Raw genomic sequence first — 23548 nt, 5'->3', positions numbered from 1 at the left:
GGTGGGGGGAGTTAAACAGTCTTTCGGCCTCACTTGGTACTTTTAAACTAGCCATATCATTAGTCTGGTTGGTCCCTCGTATCATCCAATTTATCCCTTTCCCTAATGATGGCTGTCCCTCGAGAGTATCCGCCTCTCCCTCGCCAGCCCACGCTAGCTCAACTGCCCCCCGAATACCCCACGGACGCCCAAGATCAGATCTCCCAGCTTCTCTCCAGCTCCAGACCTAACAGTCTTGTCGTCCTCGACGATGACCCGACCGGCACGCAGACATGCCATGACATTTCGGTCCTCACCGTGTGGGATATCCCTACTCTGACCGAAGAATTTCTCCAGGACTCACGCGGATTTTTTATCCTCACCAACTCCCGTGCTCTACCCCCAGTAGAAGCCGAAAAATTGATCCGTGGGATCTGCGAAAATGTCTTCCAAGCTGCCAAGGCAACTGGCCAGACAGTCGATATCGTTCTGCGTGGCGACAGCACCTTACGAGGTCACTTCCCTCTCGAGGCTGACGTTGCGCAGTCAGTGTTTGGGGAAACCGACGCATGGATCCTAGCCCCGTTTTTCTTCCAGGGCGGGAGGTTCACCATCGACGACGTGCATTACGTAGCGGAGGGAGACTATTTGGTGCCTGCGGGTGCGACCCAGTTTGCTCGGGATGCGACATTTGGGTATAAGAGCTCGAACCTGCGAGACTACGTGAAAGAGAAAGCTCCTGGGCGATTCAACCCGGAACAATTGCACTCGGTAACCGTTGGGGAGATTCGGACTGGAGGTCCCGAGGCCGTCTATGACAAACTTATGACCGTGCCCAAGGGAGGTGTGGTCATCATCAATGCGGCGGCTGAATCGGACATGCATGTCTTCGTGGCGGGATTGCTACTAGGTTTGTTTTGTCCCTATCCCAGATGAACTCCTTGTCCGAAAGAACCCCTGAAAACTAATCTAGACAATGGTATCAGCGGAAGCAAAAGGAAAGCAATACCTCTACCGCACCGGAGCAGCATTCGTATCAACCCGTCTCGGAATCCGCTCTAAACCCCCGGTCTCGGCGCGCGAGCTTCATCTCCCTACGCAGCGCACCACCGGCGGTCTAATCCTCGCAGGCTCCTACGTTCCAAAGACCACAGCACAATTGAAAGCGCTGACGGAGCGACGTGGTAGCGCCCCAGGAACAGGGGATGCGAATCTCGCCGTCATCGAAGCCAACGTCGGGGAATTGATTAGTGCTTCCTCGGAAAGCGTCGAGGAAGCTATCCTCGACCGGATCGTCAACGATGCCGAATCCTACCTCCAATCCGGAAAAGATACCTTGATCATGACCAGTCGTAAGCTGATCACTGGTGACGATGAGCTGTCTTCGTTGGAGATTGGATCAAAAGTCGCGGAGACGTTGGTGAATGTTTTGCGGCGGATTGAGGTACGGCCGAGGTATATTATTGCTAAGGTGAGTGGTCTCCTTTCTTTCTTTCATCCTGACTTTTTTTTTTTCATTTTTATTTTCAGGCAGAAATGGCCAGGTTCAATACTGACTTGATTTGACTAGGGTGGAATCACCTCCTCAGATGCTGCAACTAAAGGACTAAATGTGAAACGAGCTCTAATAGTCGGACAAGCCGTGCCTGGCGTGCCATTATGGAGATGCGACGAGCCAGCCTCTCGACATCGCGGGGTGCCTTTTGTGGTCTTTCCGGGGAATGTTGGGGAAGATATCACATTGTGTGAGTTGGTGGAGGCTTGGAGTTAGAGATCCCTCGGATAAGGACATGTATATACATAATATATTAAACCTATACGAGTCCCAATATACGTATTCTATCGAACTACGATCTACGAGAAAGCTCAGATCACGGTGGTGCGTGGCCCGTTGGCCACAAAACGAGTACCTTCATTGGACTAATCCTAACTGGCACATACACCAGAACTAACTGGACAAGCCAGGGGATATGTATGTACACCTGCAAGTGTAGACCAAAAAACCTCCGCGGGGGGTGGATGGATGCATGGATGGATGCAATAGATCAATCAACCACAAACGGGTGATATAGATGTGCCTCCTAGACGGTACCACGGATGCCTCTAGTAGATCCGCTTGCCAAGAGAATGAGAATTGAAGAAGAATAGAATGACCGATGCGTATGGAATCAAGAGACAATGAGAGAAAATAAGGAAAATAAACCAACCTTGAACTCCGGACCACAGTTGTATGGACTCATCGCAGATGGCGAGTCGCTAGATCAACAGCGTGTTTAGCCAGAATCAGCTGGGGGGATTTTAATTCATTACTACACATTCATCCAATCAGACGGCAATTCCTGACGGTGCTGTGGTTGCCTGCGTCTTGCACGATATAATGGGGACCGGCCCCGACTCGATGGTTGGTACAGCCTAGAATATGTGGGTACTCAGGCAGGTGTCGCTGTGTTTGAAAACCCATTGGCAGGAATCTGACGTTTCGCCACTGGCTGCGATGGATCCTGTAGAATAGACGGTTGATATCAGTTATACCTAGATACCAGACCCCGGAAAGTGTCACGTCATAGTCGCAGCCTCGAATTCCGTATGGGCGGTTCGCTGCTCGTGATCCACTCTGGCCTTTTTGCGAGCACTTACGTCAAGCTGTTCAATGCCTCGTTTCTGGGCGCTTGTTTCGGTCTTCTTGATGACCTTCTTCTTTGGACGGGCAGGTCGCGTCTCCCCCGGCTGGAAGACGTCGTCGGGCAGATCGAAGCTATTTCAAGCGGCGCTAGTCAGGAGGTGATGGTCTGTATCGGTGTGCGGTGGAAGACAAAACTTACTTGCGCACGTGGGTGATCGCCAAATCATTGATGCCAGGCTGGTACCCGGGCCATGAAGTGCATGTGGATTTGAATATTTGGGCATCGGCCGAGATATCTAACGACCGAGATGCGCCTGCCAAATTTAGAGGAATCATGGCGAAGAGGTGACAAACATACCTGGTTCCAGCGGCTTCAACTCCAATCCAATGTAATACGTTGTGGTATACATAGTCAAGGCCCCACCGTTAGCTTTCTCGACCGTTTCTGTGACTTCCCTCATCTCGATACCGTTTTCAGCTGCGGCCTGATGAGCAGCGTCTTTGGTCTCATCAGTTGTCTCTGTCCTGGTGCCTTTATCTTGATATTTGGTGGAACCGTTCTTAACAGCTTCTGCTTCTTCGTCATTGTTAACAATGTGAACCCTTTCGAACCCCTTCGGGAACGGGTGGGACACAGCAATGGTTTGCTTCCTATCCAAAGCTCCCACTAAGTGCCTAAGTTTAGATTCAACGAGGCCTGACCAAACGGACTCTGCTTCCTTCGTTTTACTGGACGCAGTAATGCTGAGGTAATATTTGTAGTCGCGAGTAAAGAACGTATGTCGTGCGAACAGGTCATTCCACGTCTGCTGCTTCAAAAATATCCTGTCGACGATGTCACCGCCGCGTTGAAGTTCACGGAGGATAACAGTTTTCGTTGACAGTGAGACGTTATGGGTCGCGCACATAGATGGGTAGGCCGGGGTGATAATAGGCATCAAATGAAATCGATCGCCATGGTACAACTATAATCCAAGTTAGCGAGTGGTAGGACCAGGGTATCATTCAACGCTCTCCTACCTGTGGATTCCAAACTTTGATCTGGAGAGGGCCCTCTTCGATTGGCTTTAACAGCACCGGTTGAGGCCAGGCCCATTTGGTCATGATCCGAAAGAATTTCCCGACAATCACGGAGCCAGTTGCTTGGGGATACAGCTGGCAGACTCTTGCGACTAGCATGGCCCAAGCAACACCGCCCGGGAACCCTACAATATTAGAGTAAATAGCTCGACCTGTTCCCGTCGCGGGGGTATTAGCGCTTTCTTCGCCTAAAAAGCTCGGTGGAAGAAGATCCTTACGTTGTGCCCACAATTTGATGGCACGTAGTGCAAAACGAAAAGTCTTTTGCTGAGGTACAAGCTCCAAGATCTCGTCAGTTACACGAGTTCCATTCAGCGAACGCACCTCCCGCTCATCTAGCCCCCTTAGATAGTCGTTATTCTTCAAGTCGAGGTTGAGAGGGACCGAAGGGATGATCAAGCGCGCAAAGATCAAGTCGATACTGATGCCAGACAATTCCAGCTTTATGATCGGCACGAAGGCATCTGGAACGGGGGTCATCTTCTCAATAGCGCCTTGAGGGGACAGTTTTTCCAGAACGGGGGGGAAGTCTGCAAAGAAATCGTCGATGACGACATGCTTCGGTCCAACCACCAAAGTATCGATATCCGACCCTATCATCCAGACGACGTCAATGTTACCTGCACAACGTATAGCAAGCCACCAGCGACTTACCCGGTCCATACACGCCCAGCCGATAGCTTCCATAAGTGAAGATCTTGCCACCCGCTGCCTCGACTGCGGCAGGGGACAGTCCTTTCTTGCGGCTTACAACCTTGACAAACTCAACAGTTACACGCTGAAGGAGTTGTAAGACTTGCTTTCTAGATGGCCGACATGGTTAGCGTCGATGGACGAGGCACGGGGAAAATCGACGTGATTCTTCTCCCACCTTTGCTCGGTCTCCGCCGGACTTTCGAAATTATTCTGCAGCTTCAATTCCCCAATCAAATCATCATTTGCGGCAAGTTCATCTGGAGTAGGTAGTGCGGTAGATATAGGAGGGGTGACACCCCACTGTCGACCTGTTGATGCTGCCATTCTATTGTCGAGCTAGTCTAATACAGAATCATGCGGTTGCGCCTGAGCAGTGCGGTAGTAGACAACGGTAGGAAACCTGGCAACGAATGGATTCAAGGATGAGGGGGAAAGAAAATGAAAACCTGTCAATTCAACAAAGGAAAGCCGTAGGGGAAGAAATAAAATGCAAAGGAAAACCAGAGAAAAGGAAGGAGTTCGATGGTCGAGAGCTTAGAGAGGTTGATAATCCGCGGGTAGTCGAAGAAAGACGGATAGCCGTTGCTGACTCATTATGGTCACATGATCACCTCCGATTCGATTTATGACAGTCCTCTATCCTCTACTGCGTATTCAGATGAACGCTGTCCATACAGATCACATTGTTCCTATATATTTGGTATCTAACCAATTACAGATCGGATTGCCCCTGGAAGAATTCAGACAACCGCTCGTCGATCCACTTAACGTCCTCCTTGCTCTCCCCAGGGCCACCGGCCCAGTCTGCACGATATCGGTTAGAATGAAGCCACTAAATTGACAGAAGTGATACTCACGGCCCCATATCGAGGGAATCACACTGAGTGAGCCAATCCCCGGCTTCATGCATGCAACCTCATACTCGGAATCCTCCGGACTGCGGGAAGACCGGTCAGCTTCTGGTCTTAAGCGAGTCGGATCTACTTACGGGAAATAGAGGTCTGTCTTTCCAGGCATGACCAATGTTTTGGCTCGAATGGAAGCCATGGCTTTCTTAAAATCGCCATCATATGGGGCTTGGTTGGCCACGTTGGCGTTCTGCCAGGTTTGGATCATCACCAATAGATTCTCCGGATCTTTATCCATCAGCTGCTGCCACACAGACACGCATATATATATTGGATGTATATTGAACCGAGAAAGTGGAGGATTGGGATGCTCACCCTTCGACAGAGCCCATTTTTCCCAGAAATTCTGTAGGAAGTCTTCCAAATCTTTGAAGCCCAACGCAGTCTGATACAACTTCTCTCGATAAAAGGCTTGACTGAAGCCCCTACAAAAACAAGTCCGTTAGTGGTTTGGTACCAGTGGTCATGACCAGACATTCCTTACCAACCCGCGTAGCCTCTCCCAAAAGCCTTCAGACCAATCTCCTTTTGTTTGGAACTCCATCCTCTCCAGGTGTGATTTCCATCCAGGACGCCAATCTCACTGGACCCAGCTGACGGGATATGCTTCGCCGCCAACAAGGCACTCTTGACCCCCTCCAAGAACACCTCATTATGGAGGGACACGCGAGCGGCTCCACAAAAGGGGACGACAAAATCCATAAAATCCGGATACTGGGTAGCCCATTGGTAGCTCTGCGCGGCGCCCATTGACCATCCAAGCACGGCGTGCAGATGCGTGATGTGCAGATGCTGCGTGATCAGGGTGTACTGGGCGCGGACATTATCGTAGCAGGTTACCTTGGGAAACGGGTCTGCGCTGGGATGGTTGGAGGGTGAAGTCGACTGGCCATTTCCGAACAGAGCGGGGATGACAATGAAGTACTTCCTCGGGCTGAGGGTCTTGTCGTCTCCGAGTAGCCATAGATTATCCGCGATCGCTGGATCTGATTAGCTAGCTTTCTGGCAGTTATTTTATTTTATAGGGGCGTTGCATCCTTTTAGTCTACGTACCTCCCGAGAACCACGTAGGATAAACAATGGCGGGGGAGGTGGGAACCCCAAAGGTCTTGTATGCGAGATGGGCGTCGACCAGTTTCTCCCCGTTTTGGAGCTCCCAGTCTCCCAGCTTGAAAATCTCATAATCGGACGTCATTTTGGAGGACTGTCAAGAGGAGGATGTGTGAAGACAAGGACGGGGGATATCCAGAGGAAAGAGGGGAGAGAGGGACCAAAGAGTCCGGTATTTATGTAGGATTCCCATGGTCGCCTGACGGAAATCAGAAATCTTATCCATATTCGAATCTGCGGATTGGTCCGTCCTTTGCTAGCTTGGATACATTAGCATTTCCTTATCTGGGATAGAGAAAGGATGAAGATGGTTAGATGGATAGATGGGATGAAGCGAGAGCGGAGATAGCTGTGATGCTGTATCATCATTTCAAATAGATACAATACGATAACTATATTCTAGTCACTTATCTAACTGGCTAGTTGTTAAGTTTTTCTTATTCTTTCAAAGATGCCTTTGTCCATCCAGTCTTCCAGTAGAAAAGCACTTCCCCACTTCCTTTGTATAGTCGAAGCACTCAAAGACTTCACTAATCCCAACCGGGCAAGCTATCAAACCCTCCCTCCATAAATTCCCCCAGAACCCCGCACGCTCGGATACAAAACACCAGTCCTGATCATCTTGGCGTCCCAGACGCTAACTAACCCACTCGTTTGACCACTCCAGAAACACGTCATGGTAAAAAAACCTCGGGGGATCCGACGAGACCGTCATTGTCACAGTTGTAGAGCTCAAGGCATTCGATGTGACCTCAACCGGCCACAATGCCATGCCTGTGTGCAGGGCCAGCGGACGTGTTCCTATCCTCCAAGGGTCTTATGGGTGAGAGAGAAGAAGAACACTGCTTCGGCTTCGTCGTCATCCTCGTCTCCTGGGGTCTCGACAGGTGCAGGAGCATCGGTGCTTACAGCCCAAAAGCAAGACAACGAGTCAGTCGGGGGGACGCCAAAACACTCCGTCGGTCTATACAGCTTTGTTGACCTCCTGGATGACTGCTACCGCTACATCCAAGACTCGCAACGGGTGTTCCCCGAGGAAGCCATCCAGCTTGTCGCACGCACGCTGGAGTTTGCACGCTCACGTATCCACGGTGCCAAGCAGGGAGGCATGGCTGACGCATTCTCCCTCTCTTCCATCCAACGGCAGATGGCGGTTTTAATGGGACTCGAGCAAGTCGTGGAATCGGCCCATCCGCTCGCGCTCTTTGGCATTGCCACCTTCGCCATCTTTGAGGTCTGCAGCGGGCCCTTTGGGCGATGGCACTGCCACCTGCACGGTGCACGCTCTCTTCTTGATTTGCACTGTCACAACCGTGTTTGTCTCGAGAGCCTGGGCCGGAAGATCTCTGGCCTCGTGGATGTATTGGGATACATGTTGTGGTTCGATGTCACAGGGGCTCTGGTCCAGGGCAGTCCGTTGATCTTCGACGATTGGCACCGGGAAACGCTCCAGACCAGCTTCTTGGACTCGGTGGGTTGTCCACTGGAGACCTTTGAGCTCTTCGTCCATCTGGCCCAATCGAAGTGCCGTAACGTCGACGTCGTAGACCTTAGTTGGCGGGCGATGGAGCAGACCCTGCAGGTGCAATCGAGTGACTGGAAATCGGACCAAGGTCTTGCTGCTGTAGTCTACCGATACACGGCGGTCATTTTGACCTTTAGTCGTATGCAGACCGTCTCGGGGACTGTTCGGTCCTCTCAGGTTTTATCATCCATAGTCGACCGCGTATGCGACGCAGTAGTGCAAATGAACCCCCAGTCCAAATTCTACGTTCACCTGGCGAGCCCGGTCTACTTGACGGGGATGCATGCAAGGACAAAGGCACAGTGTGCCGTGGTGCGGTCCTACTGGAGGAATTGTCGGTTGGGAGACTTTCCTCGGTATCCTGATGGACAGGAACAGTGCGAGAGAATATGGAGGGACAATCGGGTGATTAGATAGCCAGCCAGTTAGCCAGCCAGTTACCTAGCTTGGCGTAGGACTTGTAGGACTGCAGATGATTATCTGGACAGCAAGTGGACGCATTGGAGGAAGGGCTTTTTCCCGAAGAGGAAAGCAATCTATCAGCAGCTCCTGAGTATGAGGACTACCCCTGTTACTCGAGTACATGGATCCTGATACTATATAATCCCAGTTGTAATCATGGGTGAACGACCTTCCCTTCATGACCATGAAGTAGTACGTACTATTTCCCCCATCATGGAAGTTATCAACCCATCGTTCGAAGACCTCGCAGCGCAAAAGCGTGCCCAACAACTGTCTCTGATCCCCCCCGAATGGCGGCTGGAGTATATCCCGTCGGTGGACTCGACCCCCAATGTGCTAAGATATCTCCGTGAGAACCTCACTCCGATTGAAAGGTCCCTCACGGAGGAGACCGACATCAACATTCTCCTGGCCAAACTTCATTCCCAAGCGCTGTCATCTCTGGAGCTGACGCGCGCTTTCGCCAAGCGAGCGGCATTGGCTCACCAACTCACCAACTGCTGTACTGAGATCTTCTTCGACGAGGCTTTTACCACGGCGAAGCAGCTGGATGAGTACCTGGCCACGACGGGACGCACGGCAGGACCATTGCATGGGTTGCCAGTGTCAATTAAGGATGTGTTATCGGTGAAAGGCATGGATACTTCAATTGGTAGGACACTCTCCAGCCCGTCAGAATGCTCCCCCACGAAGAGACTGATGATGATCGGACTAGGATGGGTTGGTCTGATCAACAACCCTGCTCCGGCGGACAAGTCGGTGGCTAAAACGCTGCGTCGCCTGGGTGCAGTGCTCTACGTCAAGACCAATCTGCCGCAGTCGATGATGATGTCGGACTCGTATAATCATGTTTACGGCCAGTGCGTGCACCCCCTCAATCGCAGGCTGATCTCCGGGGGCAGCTCGGGTGGCGAGTCTGCGCTGGTGAGTGCCCGAGGCAGCGTGCTGGGGATTGGAACCGACTTAGGAGGTTCGATTCGAATTCCTGCCAGTGTGTGTGGCATGTATGGACTGTGTCCGAGTCAGGGGAGACATCCGTATGAGCGAGGAAGGTAAGAAAAAGGGCAACTCTATCCTGCTGAAGGGATACTCATCGTCTCTCGCCCATCTAGTGCTCAGCAGGATATTGTGCGCTCCGTGGCCGGCCCAATGAGCAACAGTCTAGCGACCATTGAGCGATACATGGAGGCATTGCCATGGGCGTCTTCGTGGACGATCGACCCGCACGTAGTTCCGGTCCCATGGCGCACCAACCTGGCCTCGATCGGCAATAAACGTCTCAAAGTCGGGTTTGTAATTGACGACGGGATGGTGAAGGTTCAGCCTCCGATTGCGAGAGCGGTGCGAGAGATTGTAGACTCACTACGAGCTGCCGGGCACGAAGGTACGCTTCATCCATATCGGAACTGACGGACACAGGAGATGAGACACCGCTGATCGGAAGTTCCAGTGTTCGAATGGGATGCCTCCTCTCACGGCTACGCATACTTGCTCTGGCTAAAAGCCATCTTATCTGATGGAGGAGAGGGATGTCGCACGAAGATAGAATTGAGTGGTGAACCACTCATTCAGGGGATGCTTGTTGGCACACAGGCGGATCTTCTCACAACTTCGCAGACACACCAGGTGCGAGACACATTCACTGATTTGGCAATGTTAGCATTATAGCTTACCCAATTTCAATTTATTGTCCTTCTCAGCTTCATGCGGACAAATACGCCTACGAGACCTCCTATCTAGATCGCTGGACCTCGTCGGGAGTTGACGCGCTCATCATGCCAGCTTCGACCTGGGTGGGCTATGAACCGTGGACCTGGGTCCGGGGCAGCCAGTACGTAGGGTATACGAGCATCTGGAACTTTTTAGGATATGCTGCCATGGCTGTTCCAGTCACCGTCGCCTCCAAAGAGAAAGATTCGCCAGATCAGGAATGGCATAGCCATGTCCCCAGGAATGACAGTGATCGATTCACAAAGGAGCAGTGTAAGTGAACTGGGAGACCTATCTCTGAGCGATTCTTGTTACTGATGAACGGAATGTAGATGATATTGACCTTGTGGATGGTATGCCTGTTGGTGTTCAGGTGGTTGGCGGACGGTTTGGAGAAGAAATGTGTGTTGCGGTGTCCAAGATCATTGAACAGACCATGGGAGCAGGCAATCTGGTAGCGTCAAAGTTGTGAATGGATCTTTTTATCTCTTCGCACTGAAGTGGTAATTTTCTCTATCATGCCATATCCCATGCATGATGTGTCAACTTGGAAATGTAGGGTCCTATGTAATTCTATAACAAGCTATGCTCTGATAGAGCCAAGTATACAGGGCCATAGAGGGTAGGAACGGGATTGCCATCTACTCAACATACAGAGGCTATAATACTGGGCACTTAACTTGAAGGTGTTTTCGAGATGCAGTTTATAGTCGATGCCTTCTACACCACACAGCAACTGTCTTTTCTATCCAAGATTCTCTGCCCTCTATGGAAGTTCGATAAAATGAAAAAACTTGCGTTGTGGCGGGCTTCTTTTCCTTTCTCTCTTTGCTATATTTTCTCAGAAACACTCTATACTTCTAAGTTTCCTACGTTGTCTTTTAACCGTCTCCTTTCGTGGTTTCGCTTCCTCCTTCCACAGGCCGTGGTCGACGTCCTGCAATCACTTTGGCTCTTCGTGCAAGTTCGCTATGTAACACCAGAAGACAAAATACATTGGTTTCATGCTGTCTCATTGCCATCGCGGGCCCAATGATAATTCTGGATTGCCAACGCCTTACATGCGTTCTTCCCAGCAGGAAGGCCAACATGCCTATTTTCGTGCATGGCACGAGGTCTATGATTAGGTGACAATGATTGCCGGGTCGCCACGGGAGAAATGACGGCAGACAATCCTGACAATCTCTGGTTCTCTAGTGTGTGTAGTCCCTGGACCTTCTTGTCAACCTCACATGCAGAATGAGCGTTTTTCTGTTTGTTCCTCACTCCCTACCCTTGGGTTTTTCTTCTCCTTGGCAATGCTTCGATGAGTCCAAATCTGCCTCGAGAACGGACAAAGTTAGTGCGAGGGATTTCTCCATCGTAGAATTAACACCGCCCACGTATTTCTCAGGCATAACTTGCTTCGTACTCGTCCTCTCCGTCCGGAGTGTCAAACAATGTTGGGGCTTCGTAATGCCACCCGTCCAGGAAAATGCGGCAGATGAGTGGATGATGCACGAATAGCCTAAGGGAAACGTCGAGATCTTCCTTCTCCAAGACATCGTCTAAAAACCGGAGCCCCAGGAACGTTCGGAAGATATACTGGAAGACCTGCAAGGGGAGGCAGAGTCGGGTACTCCTCCCCATAGTGATTTCGCTGGCCGGATGACGAGCGCATAACATCAAGAAATAGATTCATAAACCGGGAACACGGATGCCATGAAGATTTCTCCGTCTCTTGGGGTAGGGGCTCTTTGAGCAGAAGAGCCTGGTGTGCATTCTGAGGATTGGCTGTCAAAGCGAGGATTTCAGGGTGGAATGACACTAAGCGTACAACCGTCACTTTTCTGCTGGGTTATTCGTATTTTCATCGCCTTTCTTGAAGAGGGAATCACCAGCCTGGTTTAAGAGAGTCATAGACGATAACAGACATTGCACCATCTTCGCGTGTACTTTGGCATGGTTCCCGTCGAGGTTATCTGCAGTTGCGTCCTCGGGATAAATGTCTAGTAGCAGGGGTCAATGTTCGTTTTGTTGCCTCAGAAAATCCGCCAGCTACTTGTAGATAGGGTCTTGGCCATCGTAAGCCTCGCAGTTAAAGACGGGGCACTTGAGTAGATAGGCTATTTCTTCGCTTTTCATTAGAGGTTCATCCAGATCGTTGAGTCACTTGTCGCAATCCTCCAAATAGTGCCCAGGATAGTCACCTTTATTCGATAGAGCTAAAGGCTCCTGATATGCCCGACACAAGACCGCATCCATCAGCAATGATTGATACATGGAGCGACGGAAATTGTCTTTCCAGGTGAGCCATTCTGGAGGTGTTTTTTCAGAATTAGCCTTCCTGATGTAGTAAAGACAGTCTTGGCCCCATTCGATATTGTGCAGGCAGATACCTTCAATGCGTCTGATCAAGTATTTCCAGTCAAGGGCTTGTCGCACATCATCAGGAGATGATTCCTGAGCATCTACACTCAATGAATCGAGCGGGAAAGGGCGCGAATTGTCCCATCTGGAAGTGTCCCACCACAATTCTTGTTGCGCGTACCTAAAAGTGAAAAATGAATTTAATGATATTCTAGCAGGCGGGGATACATATAAAAAGATCAATTACTGCCATCACAGCATCACTGGATATCGCGCGGTCCCAGCCGGCCTAAGACGGAGTACACGTTGGAGGAATAGACGAAGTGGAGCCGTTTTCATGTTGGAGAGAGGGCGATCGACTGAGATATAGTATCGCAGCTTTGAAGGATCAGAAGAAGACAATCGGTCGGAATAGAGGTAAGGGAAGGCGTTGTGAAGATGTCTGGAGGGAGGTATATGGAGAAGAAACAAACGAACAGCTGGAGATGTGGGGGGAGGTTCTGGAGTATGTTTATTGACCATAATGTTAGGGCTGGGACTCAGGGCTCTTGGCTTTCCCTAACGTCAAGATGGCTAATTTTCTTGCTATCCCCCTCGCTCTTTTAGTTGATCTGTGTTTCCTTTTCCTTTGAATTTTACAGTTTAAGCATCCCATTTTGTGCCCTCCTTGCTCCATGTGAGCCGTCCTAACTTGGTAGGTCTCCGTCGAAGCAAATGCTGTCACCCCCCGTTTTCGTGTATACTGGATCTTGTCAGTGGAATCAGTCATCACATACTGACGGTTCTCATCGATATTGGCCAATACTGTATAGCAACATCAATGCACAGGCGTTGGCCACTTGCCCCGCTACCTGTCTTCTCGTGGCTCACTGAATTCCTAGAGCGTCACAATCGTCCGATTGTGCGGGCGCACTACCATGCAGTTGTGATTCATACCGTTCTAGCCTTCGGATATCTGTGTGACGATCTGGTAGACAATCACTTAACTTCCAAACTTCCAGAGATTTGGCTCCCCAGTTTCCAGAAAGGCCATGGTCCATTTGATGACGACATTTATAGTGATCGAAGATGCGGAACACCGACGGTACCGAGTACGTCCGTGGAGTTACTTCCTCCTCCAAACTGCAGATACTGAGCATTCTCTAGTCAAATCCACTCTATTCCTAGCCGTACAACATGACCATCGCCTCGAAATAATATAGCTTCCGATCTATGGTATGACGCCTCATGCAAAACAAATGCCATAGGACAATGATTCATTTAGAAGCCCAGTCACCATTCGCTCGATAATATAAGATTGCCTATGGGATTGAAATGAGGATATTTGGAACAACCTTCCCTACCAAGCCAGATGAGACCATGGAAGAGATGAGAACGTGCTGTCGTTTCTGGGGGGACTCCTCGCCTCATTCGCTATGTTTACCATCAGGTCTGGTAGCTGGGAGAGATAAGAGTGATCGGTGATTGGAAAAGTGGTACTGTGCAGAATATTTCCCTCGTACTTGAGTTATAAGGAATTTTTAAGGAGAGGATATACCTAAAACAGTAGCCCTAGGCTAGTTAATGAACTCACGAGTCTGCTCACAATAGTGTATTGGTTGGCTTTTCTTATATATAGGATCATAATAGTTCAGATTCATCTAGATGGTTATGGTTATATGAGTATTTAGATTTCGTTTATTTATCTAAGCATCTGAGCTTTTTTCTTCATTCTAACCTTGTAGCTACTTCTATTTATTTCAATTAACTACTACAAAAACTCCTTAAAAAAGTATCAACATACCCGAGCAGCCCTTTTCAAAGTGGAATATCGCAATATAGATGTAGCCTGTGGTGATGTTCTGATGTTCTCGTATCTATTCCATTGCCTGATGCTTGTCTCACTGTCAATCCCTACTTCTTCAAGTACTTATTCAGTAGTCAAGTTAGTACTCCTACATCCACAAGACATCCACTGAAGAAATCAACCACATATTTGCGTACTTCCCAGTAGTTATGAGAGCCATCCCGCTGACAAATGATTGATGATCGGCCAGGTATCGATCGCCAGTGGGGGTATTGCCACACACTCGCCCCCATCAAAACTGCAGATACGCGGTGAGGGCTAGTATCCACTCTACCAGGCCGTGCGTGGAATTACGGACCAGCTTCGGATGCGGTTTAAATGGCCCGTCATCGTCAACCGACATGATGTGGAAACTATCAATAAGGTGCCATCTTCGCCTTACATGCATCGCTCTCTGTTATTTCGCGCGGCACACTTTCATAGACAATCTCTGCCCTCATTGTGAGTTTCTTCCCCTCCGTTTGATAGCTGAAGCGTGAGGCTTGGAATATCGACAAGATCTTGGTCGGAACAATCCCGATGTTGATTCCACGCCACATGCGAGTAAGCATACTGCTAACAATGATGAAGCCGTTACAGAGCCTCCATCTTCCCAGTTAGTCTTCCACCTTGTCGCTTCATTAGCCACACAACGACAATGTTTAAAGTGAGAGACGATTTTGACAAGATCCAGGCCTCGCGGCCGGATTTCAAGCATGGCATTGAGGTCACCTTCTCAAAGCCGCCAAACCCCACCTGGAAACAAGGCGATGGCGCAAACGATGGTGGCGAGAGCTTGAAGAAAGGCCACGTTGAAATTGACCCATACGAAGAAGGGCGACCGAGTGCATCTAACTACAAGTTTCTGATCTCCGGAATGGTCCCTCGACCGATTGCGCTGATCAGCACGAAAGCGAAGGATGGACAGTCGACCAACCTGGCACCTTTCAGCTATTCACAGGTCATCAACCACGATCCTCCTCTCTTCGTGGCGGGCCTGACTGGATCTCTTGAGAGGCCCAAAGACACGCTGAAGAACCTCGCTGAGACCAAGGAGTGTGTCATTAACATCATCTCGGAGCATTTTGTCGAAGCCGCTAATGCGACCGCAATCAATGCACCATATGGCCTTTCCGAGTGGGAGGTGTCAGGGCTGCACCAAGCACCTAGTTCCGTCGTTCAAGCCGCCCGGGTGAAGGAGTCGGTGTTGGCAATTGAAGGGAAACTGGTTGAAATCAAAGAATTCGAGAGCCGGCAGTCTCCGGGAAAGAAAACTGGAGTGCTGGCCATTATTGAGGGAGTCCGATTCTGGGCAAGAGAAGACGCCATCAACGAGGACAAGAGCATTGTGAACCTGAAGGTATTGAAACCGATCAGTCGGTTAGGTGGTATACAATATGGACGAACCACGGAAGCGATCGAGTTACCGAGACCGCAGTTTTAGACATGACATATAGATCGTAAAATAGAGAATAATTATGAATCGGATCGCTTTGCTATAAATACACAAGCAATCATATGCCGGTAGAACATCTGATATCGTTGTATCTCAGTGTGGTAGCAGTCGAATCCCCTACTACGACCGGACTTAACACCGACCCTCGGTCGCACTACTAGACGTGGAGAACGAATGGTCTGGTCTTTGTGTGCCAACGACTGGACCACAGGCGATTGAATCCACCGCAAGTTTCTCCGGACCTCCGGAGAAAGCAGCCACAATTTCCTTCCCCAGAAGTCCAGACTCCACGTTCCCGATATGATGTGATCGCCTGGTGTTTGGGACAAAAATACCGGGGAGAAGCTCACGAAGGGAAAGCTAGGACCTGCAGGAACCACTCTTTTAGTCAGATTTTTGGTCATGCGAAAGTACACAATTTTCTTGTACTTTCCCCGTTTCAGCTGGCAAAGGATTCTGGAGAACGGCCGGATGTGATTCCAGAAACATGGATCGTAATCATATACTCCCCCGAAGAGCGTCACATGAGCATCCCATGACCCAGTCACTGGTTTTGGGGGCGGAACAACCAATCTTCTTTTTTTATTTTGTTTTTTATTTTTTATTTTTTTTGTTTCATTCGTTTAATCTCTATCCTGTCTCTCTTTTTTAGAGTCTCTCTTGTTTCTCAATTGTATTCACGTACGGAAAATTTCCGAATCCTCCAAAGACCCAGTTGGAACCAGAATTGAACGTAGTCGGTGGATAAAGAAGCGCCGAAGAAGCAAAGCAAATGGAGCATCACTACTCCGTAAATTACGCTGGGCGGTCAGAGTCCGACTAGGAAAAGGGCTTGGGCCCGTTCGTGGCTTTCCGGCCGATATTGCGATTCGCTGGCATTCATGACTTCCTGACCTCCTGCTTTGCCTGTCTCCCCTATCTGACGGCGTTCTGGCAAGAATTATTATGATCCAGATTATTATTATTTTGGTCTATCAAATCAGAGTTGCATAACTTACCAGAAAAAAAAAAAAAAACAATTAAGTCCTTCCCCTCACCTCCCACTCCCTCTCCCTTCTTGGTCCATCCGATCTTCACACCGGCCACGACGTGGGATTCCTCTTGTCCATGGATTTTTCTCTCCGCTGGGTGCTTCTCTCCAAAGCTATTCCATATCGCCGTTCTCTCCGATCTCCGTTACCCTCCTTGGCCACTTCCTTCGGTCGTATTACCGGGAACGTTCGATCGCCGTAGACAGCATCAACGAGAGAGCCGCCCAATGTGTTGTGAGCACGGATGACCACTTGCTCGCAATGAGCCTCCCTTCTCCCCAGAAGAACGCCGCCAGTAGTGTTCCTCCCCCAAGACAAATCCGTTTCGTCTCGACCGATGGTCAACCCCAGACTAAACGGCGACGAGTGAACGCGGCGTAAGCTTCCTCCTACTGGATCCTTCCTTGACCCCAAGTTTACTTATCCTGGACAGATGTCGGACATGTCGCAAGCGCAAAATACGATGCTCAGGTGAACAACCAGGTAGGACGAAGCGGATGTTTCTATCCATAGTGACCGATCTTTTGTTACTGATCGATACTTTCTACTAGTGTGCAAAACCTGCTCTGACTACAACCACATCTGCCTGGGATATAGCGAGCCTCCCTCTCATCTCCGATCACAATCCGATGCCGCTTCCCGTAATGCAAACCTCCCCTCCATCTCTGGTCCAAGTGAAGTTCCCAACTCGCGCGCACCGATCAAAGTGGAGAGTCGCTCCCCAGACTCTCCTCAGCCCACCACGGTGCCATGCGGTGACAGCCTTGATAAGCCCTCCGAAGTCTCGCGGCCATCGGATGCGAAAGATGCCTCTTTGACAAGGGATACATCGTCGCGAACCACGAAAGAGTCCGAACAACAGGCCGCCGGTGAGAGTCCAGAAAGTAGTATGTTGCGCACCTTTTCATTCGGCCTTTTATCCTCATGGCGAGTCTTGTTATGTTTTCCCGAGCTCATTGGATGCTAGGTCGGACGTCTCTTAGCTCCGGTGTTCGTACCCATGTTCCATATTTCAGATATTTTGGACCGACAGCCATTGTTCCTGGCTTTAAACAAATGGTATATATCCTTCTACTATATCTGAACACCAGCGCTAATTATACGCAGGTTGTCCAGGTCCGTGGCTCACGCAAGAGTAACCCATCCATTTCATCCGGTATGTGCTTCCGAATATCACGCGTAACCCCTTGGCGACCGTTGACTACGATGGACATCATACATCCCCTCAGCTCTCTAACTGACATCATCTGCTATATTTATAGAGTCGCTATCACCTCTCCGAAGCCCAAAATTCGATGTCTCATTAAACCCTTTAAATTCCGCAACTGAAAGCCGTGATGCAAACACCATTCCGTTTTATGATCGAGATGACTCTTTACCAGTAAGCAACCTCGTGACTCACCTTTGCGACCTCTTCTTTACACATCTGGGATGCAATTTCCCCTTCCTCCAACGAGAGAGGTTTCTTCGCGATTTGAAGGACAAAAAAGTCGATACCATGCTTGTCGATGCAGTCTGTGCTCTATCGGCCAGATTTTCTCCTCATCCGTTATTGAGCCCCGCCCAGGCTCCCCCGATTGATGGCTCAGCACCCCCACCCGACATAAGGAAGTCTGATCGTGGCCATTCGTTTGCCCACAGAGCGATGGGTGCCCTCGTCGACTCTCTCTCATGTCCAACATTATCCGTTGTTCAAGCATGTCTGTTGTTGGCTTATGAGGAGTTTGGCTCCAACCATGATAGTGGCCTGTGGATGTACCTGGGCATCTCCATCCGAATGGCCCAGGATCTTGGGATGCAGAAGGTCCAAGGGCTAAAATATAGCTATGGGCAAAGTGGCGTAACGCCAAACGCAGTTATGTCCGGGCAAGCTGGAAAGCTGAGGGAGGAGCAATATGATGATCCTCAGGTCTCTCAAAGCCCGGCCAAGGAGGCACAGAGCGTTGATCATCAACGTGCTTGGGAAAGGGAAAGAGTGGACACCTTTTGGAGCATTTTCTTTCTCGACAGAGTGATATCATCAGGCACCGGGAGGCCAGTAACTTTGCGTGATGAAGACATAGAGCTGTGTTTTCCTCTTCAGTCAGAATCTCTGCTTCCCAACGGTTGGCCTGCACCATTTCCGCCGCTTATTCGCATAATACACCTGTATGGAAGGGTGACGGATTTGATAAATGGAATCCAAGACGTAAATCACGTCACAACGGAGACTCTGAAAAGACTAGCTGGAATGGAGAGTGACCTGACAGGTATTCATCCCTGTGGTTGTATTTTTTTTTTTTTTTTTTTTTTTTTTTTTTTTTTTTTTTTTTTTAGCGTACATGCCGCTCATTCTGATCATTTTCAGGTATCTACCAGCGCTTGTCCCCTAGGCTTCATTTTAACGCGGCCAACTTTCAAGCGTATGTGAAGGCAAAGGAAGGAACCAATTTTATTCTCCTCCATTTTGTAAGCATGCCTCTTCTATCATACGATTGTCTATGATGCTCATATTCATAGTGGTTCCATACTTTAATAGTCCTCCTCCATCAACCCACTCTCCTGAATTCCTTTGGCGGGACCATACAGCATCTTTATCCGAACAGTCGAGAGCTGTCGATGTCGTCTGCTAAGACTATTGCAGATATTCTGTCATTCTCCGAGTTGGTGGATGGGAAAAGCTTTATTGGAAACCCCTTCACCAGTCAGCCAATGTACATTGCTGCGTGTGCATTTCTTATGGAGAGTGCATATTACACGTCACCCTCGTCAAGGTCCGGTTCTCCCCCCAGTCAACCCTTACTGGCCAATCAAACCAGTGGCTTTGTTATGCCCAATTTGGACCCCTCTGGTGGAACAGACCGAAAACCGACTGCAAAGCATATTCTTCTGGCGTCCGCCGCTAAAGAGAATTATCAGCGATGCTACAAAGCACTCAAGGCACTTGAGACGTATTGGGAGGGAACAAAGTACATCCTTACAGTTCTAGATCAGAAGGCTAAGGGAATCGTCGATCCCCTTTTATATACCGTGGAAGAGATGGAAAGCACAGCCGACGTGTCTCCGGTCCAGTCTCTTGCAGCATCCAATTGGCGACGATCGGGTTCTATGGGCACTGCAACTGGCCCAGAGGGATCAGGAATGGCTGTAGATTCCTCGTCGGACAGGAAATGTTCCCCAAAAATCGACCCCAGTCAAGGTAAGATTATTTTCTAGGACGATCGTCTAGTATTGGTGGCATGCTGACTCGCTCTTTGTTCCAGCAATCGGCTGGGCCCTTACTGGAGCGACCAACTCCTCCCAGCCTAACCTGAGCTTGCTTTACCAGATGCCTGCAACACAGGTAGATTCGGCACCCAACCGGCCTGCTTACTCCTCCCAATACAGCCACAGTTATCCCACGTTACCTATACAGTCCGGTAGTAATCAGAGCCCGAATTCATATTCTCAATCGCTCGAGCCGGCTCGAACGACGTCCGCAACGTCGAACCCGTCTATTGCAGCGGGGTCGGCCAAGTTCTCCCCATTGCCGTCTGCACGAGTCTCCACTTCCGATGCGAATCTCCTTTTAGGCCTGAACAATTCATATTCTACATCTCGTCCTCCAGCATCTCAGGCCGCGTATCCTCCAAACGTCCCTTCATCGCGACTCGAGACGCAGTCCTCTTCGTATAGTTACAACCTTCCGTCGGCGCCAAGTGAGCAACATCCAAGCGGTGGGCACATAAGCTCAAGAGTTCCGGAATTTCACCCATCAGCAGGCGCCCACGGCGATGTGATGATAGGAAGTCAGGATATTGATATGGCCAGTCTTCAGCATCAAGATCAACTGCCGTTCGCCTTTAACGGGGAGATTCTGCCTTGGTTAGAGTACCTTCCTCAAGATGTCCTCAATTATTTCGGGGAACACCAAAACTACACTCTGATGAGTCCTGATGACAGTGCCCCGCGGCCGCCTCAGTAGAGCTTGTTTTTTCGTATATAGCTCAAGAGTCTACGTGCCCATGTCCAGCGATGTGTCGTGCTTTTGTTATGATTAAGAAGGTATCTTCGGCGTCACGGTCTCTGTTACGGAAATTAGAGCGAGTCCAGGGTTTTCCTTTATTTCTATTTTTATTTACTTATTTTTTATTTATTTCGGACTGACCTTTCCCGACTCATTCATTGTCCTTACTGATATCCTCGTTGAGATTTTATTCTTTTTTCGTTCCGCAGAAGGGTCGGGTTCCCTCATTCGCATGCTGCCTTCTCCGTTTTATGGTTGTCTCGCGAAAGCATCTTACGGTCTCATATTGATTTGCATGATTGGGGGAAGTTTTTATCTTGCAAACTGGTGTCATGTATATTATAGTATGCACCCATAGACTGGGTCTTTATGACGGCTTGATTCTTCCGGTGCTTAGTACTTCCTGCTTCCTGGGATCTGGGCAGATGAGCATCGGTGTAATGTATTAGTCTATTTTATTTATCTGGTTTTTCCATCTTGTCCTAGGATCCTTGCAGGGTGGATGAGAAGGACTCTCATCCACCCTCCTTCCTAGATGACTCCGAGGCCGAGGACAAAGCCGCGAGAAAAGGGTAGAGAAGATATCTTAAATACGCCCTCGTCGACGGTTCGAGGTTGCTGGCATGTATATCTCCCCCAAAGCAACTCGTCCTATGCTTGTCTCCTCCACTCAGACATGATGGCATCTTTTCAGAGCGAAACTCATCCAGAGCCAGACAGGCGAGCTTAATAGACCTCCATCGCAGACGCCTGGAATAACGGGATATGATACTCCCCCCAATTGGGGTATGCAGGCATGGACGCAAGTAGCACGCTCTTTTTTCCTATTTTTCAACTCCTGGTATGTGTACCATTACCTCTTTTCCCAAATGCCGTTTTCCTCCTGATCATCATCACCATAACAGGGGTACGGTGAATACCTTTGGAGATTTCCAGACTTCTTACGAAACCGACCTTCTGCGTCACGAATCTCACTCTAATATCTCATGGATTGGAGCCATCCAGGCCTTTCTGCTGTCGCTTGTTGGGGTCATTACCGGACCACTCTACGATGCCGATTACTTTCGCGCGTTGATCGTGACAGATGCTGCGTTGATTGTTATCGGCTTCATGGCTTTAAGCCTCTGCACCCAGTACTGGCAAGTGGTCCTTGCCCATGCCCTCTCCATCAGTCTCGGGTATGGATGTCTCTATATACTATCGGTGGCGATTCTCCCGCAGCACTTCTCCTCAAGGAAAGCCATTGCGGCCGGTATTGCCGCATCGGGGAGTAGGTTTGGAGGCATGTTGTATCCAATTGTATTCCGACAACTGCAGCCCCAGATCGGGTTTGCATAGGTGACACGCGTACTTGGTTTCACGGTTCTGGCAACGTCGTTATTTTCAATCAGTGTGATGCGTGTGCAGCATACTACCAGCCAGAGACGTCTACTGATTGCGCCGTCTGCATTCAAAGAACCACCCTAATGTTATTCTACGATGTTCTTCGGATATATCCGTTTCTTCTGCCCCATTTTCTACATCCAATCCTACGGGATCGAGAAGAACCTAATGGGTGAGAACCTGGCGTTCTATCTGGTAGCAATGCTCAACGCCGCCTCCATGCCAGACCGTATCATTCTGGGCCTTCTGGGACAGTTCCTTGGACTTCTCAACCTTTTCCTGATCAGCACCATGTTGTAGCAGAACGATTTTAGTGGGTTGGATTGCTGTGGACACCTCGAATGGCTTGATCGTTTTGTCTGTTCTTTATGGGTTCTTCTCCGGCGCTTTCGTCTCGCTTCCCGCTGTGGCTCTGACCAGTCTCATTGCGGACCTTCGAACTCTGAGCACGCAAATGGGCATGTGTTCAGTCCTTTGTGGCTTCGGGGTCTCTCTGTGGAGTGCTAATTGCTGGGGCGATCCTTGATAGCACGCACTCGTACCTCGAGGTTCAGTTGTATTCGGGACTTGCGATTTATATTACTGGGATTCTGCTTTGCTTCTCTCGGATCTTCAAGGTGGGGACTAGATTGATGGAAGGCACGATAATTACGTGTTCTGCCATGAGGATATTTAATTCAAATAGACATATATGGAGATTTTATACTTTTATTGGCCAGCACTATATCAAAAATTCTATAATGACATCATACCTGGGTTGCTCCGAGCTCCGAATCGAATCCGAGCACCGACAGTAACCAATCCGAGACAAAGGCCATCCATACTACTTAAGTACTTATTAATTCACGTTCATTTCTGAGCCTCGAATCGAATTGTTTTGATTTTTGCAGTCACTGATTCTTCGCTGGAGACATAGAGACGCTAACTTAGTCCTTTTCCAGTGGTATTCGCTTCGAGACGTGTCTAATTCCTTTCTCTCATCTAGATCCTCCTGTTGACAGCGATAAATGATCAAGCACTCCAACTCATCATTTTACTCTATTCAGATCTCAGATATGCCTCCTAACCGTCGTAGAAACGGCCGAAAACCAGGCTGTCAGCCATGTCGGAAGCGAAAACTAGCATGCGATCATATAGTTCCCGCATGTAAAGGGTGCCAGAAACATTCGGTAACATGTATCTCGAGAAGCCCTCCGTGCAAGCAAGGAAAAAAAAAAAAAAAAACAGAGCTACTGCGCATCTGGGAGTTTCACACCGATGAACCAGTCTCCTCGTATACTACTGCACCACATTCTCTACCCAGCGTCCATGAAGCTACCAGTAATGATCGCTACGGAAATCCGCCGCAGCCTACAGCAGTCATCGACGAGTCGACGGAGTATCTTGGCCCAATGAACTTTATCTTGGCCTTCATGGAGCATAGCGA

The 23548-nt window shown here is 49.5% G+C and overlaps 9 protein-coding genes across 9 annotated transcripts; 6 read left to right on the top strand and 3 right to left on the bottom strand.

Annotated features, from left to right (window-relative positions):
• Window positions 1–105: 105 nt before the first annotated feature.
• Window positions 106–1750, top strand: ATNIH1004_000435 (uncharacterized protein; the record flags this gene model as incomplete). Its single annotated transcript, XM_033565149.1, has 3 exons — window positions 106–889; window positions 966–1450; window positions 1550–1750. 3 exons carry the CDS (start codon window positions 106–108, stop codon window positions 1748–1750), a joined length of 1470 nt encoding a protein of 489 aa, XP_033430906.1.
• Window positions 1751–2535: 785 nt separating this feature from the next.
• Window positions 2536–4702, bottom strand: PAP1 (polynucleotide adenylyltransferase; the record flags this gene model as incomplete). The annotated part of the gene is made up of 6 exons (XM_033565148.1): window positions 2536–2734; window positions 2802–2898; window positions 2961–3567; window positions 3623–4275; window positions 4337–4485; window positions 4554–4702. The coding sequence occupies 6 exons, from the start codon at window positions 4700–4702 to the stop codon at window positions 2536–2538; spliced, it is 1854 nt and encodes a 617-aa protein (XP_033430905.1).
• Window positions 4703–5090: 388 nt separating this feature from the next.
• ATNIH1004_000433 (homoserine acetyltransferase family protein) lies at window positions 5091–6481 on the bottom strand (the record flags this gene model as incomplete). The annotated part of the gene is made up of 6 exons (XM_033565147.1): window positions 5091–5182; window positions 5236–5315; window positions 5367–5514; window positions 5602–5711; window positions 5771–6266; window positions 6340–6481. The coding sequence occupies 6 exons, from the start codon at window positions 6479–6481 to the stop codon at window positions 5091–5093; spliced, it is 1068 nt and encodes a 355-aa protein (XP_033430904.1).
• A 591-nt stretch (window positions 6482–7072) lies between these two features.
• On the top strand, window positions 7073–8338 carry ATNIH1004_000432 (Zn(II)2Cys6 transcription factor; the record flags this gene model as incomplete). The annotated part of the gene is made up of 1 exon (XM_033565146.1): window positions 7073–8338. One exon carries the CDS (start codon window positions 7073–7075, stop codon window positions 8336–8338), a length of 1266 nt encoding a protein of 421 aa, XP_033430903.1.
• A 258-nt stretch (window positions 8339–8596) lies between these two features.
• Window positions 8597–10565, top strand: ATNIH1004_000431 (putative acetamidase; the record flags this gene model as incomplete). Its single annotated transcript, XM_033565145.1, has 5 exons — window positions 8597–9435; window positions 9496–9767; window positions 9834–10009; window positions 10084–10366; window positions 10426–10565. 5 exons carry the CDS (start codon window positions 8597–8599, stop codon window positions 10563–10565), a joined length of 1710 nt encoding a protein of 569 aa, XP_033430902.1.
• Window positions 10566–11095: 530 nt separating this feature from the next.
• ATNIH1004_000430 (uncharacterized protein) lies at window positions 11096–11722 on the bottom strand (the record flags this gene model as incomplete). The annotated part of the gene is made up of 3 exons (XM_033565144.1): window positions 11096–11302; window positions 11367–11415; window positions 11505–11722. 3 exons carry the CDS (start codon window positions 11720–11722, stop codon window positions 11096–11098), a joined length of 474 nt encoding a protein of 157 aa, XP_033430901.1.
• A 3203-nt stretch (window positions 11723–14925) lies between these two features.
• Window positions 14926–15711, top strand: ATNIH1004_000429 (flavin reductase family protein; the record flags this gene model as incomplete). The annotated part of the gene is made up of 1 exon (XM_033565143.1): window positions 14926–15711. The coding sequence occupies one exon, from the start codon at window positions 14926–14928 to the stop codon at window positions 15709–15711; it is 786 nt and encodes a 261-aa protein (XP_033430900.1).
• A 1304-nt stretch (window positions 15712–17015) lies between these two features.
• Window positions 17016–20697, top strand: ATNIH1004_000428 (putative C6 transcription factor; the record flags this gene model as incomplete). Its single annotated transcript, XM_033565142.1, has 9 exons — window positions 17016–17131; window positions 17188–17237; window positions 17306–17641; window positions 17722–17813; window positions 17862–17910; window positions 18017–19003; window positions 19102–19202; window positions 19254–19932; window positions 19997–20697. The coding sequence occupies 9 exons, from the start codon at window positions 17016–17018 to the stop codon at window positions 20695–20697; spliced, it is 3111 nt and encodes a 1036-aa protein (XP_033430899.1).
• An 830-nt stretch (window positions 20698–21527) lies between these two features.
• ATNIH1004_000427 (uncharacterized protein) lies at window positions 21528–22422 on the top strand (the record flags this gene model as incomplete). The annotated part of the gene is made up of 3 exons (XM_033565141.1): window positions 21528–21580; window positions 21645–22009; window positions 22322–22422. 3 exons carry the CDS (start codon window positions 21528–21530, stop codon window positions 22420–22422), a joined length of 519 nt encoding a protein of 172 aa, XP_033430898.1.
• Between the last annotated feature and the right edge of the window lie 1126 nt (window positions 22423–23548).

The sequence above is a fragment of the Aspergillus tanneri genome (assembly GCF_003426965.1).
Source record: "Aspergillus tanneri strain NIH1004 chromosome Unknown AapTan_2_pilon_pilon_pilon, whole genome shotgun sequence".
Classification (NCBI taxonomy): domain Eukaryota; kingdom Fungi; phylum Ascomycota; class Eurotiomycetes; order Eurotiales; family Aspergillaceae; genus Aspergillus; species Aspergillus tanneri.
Note: the sequence above shows the minus strand (reverse complement) of the source record. Positions and strands in the feature narration are given on the sequence as shown.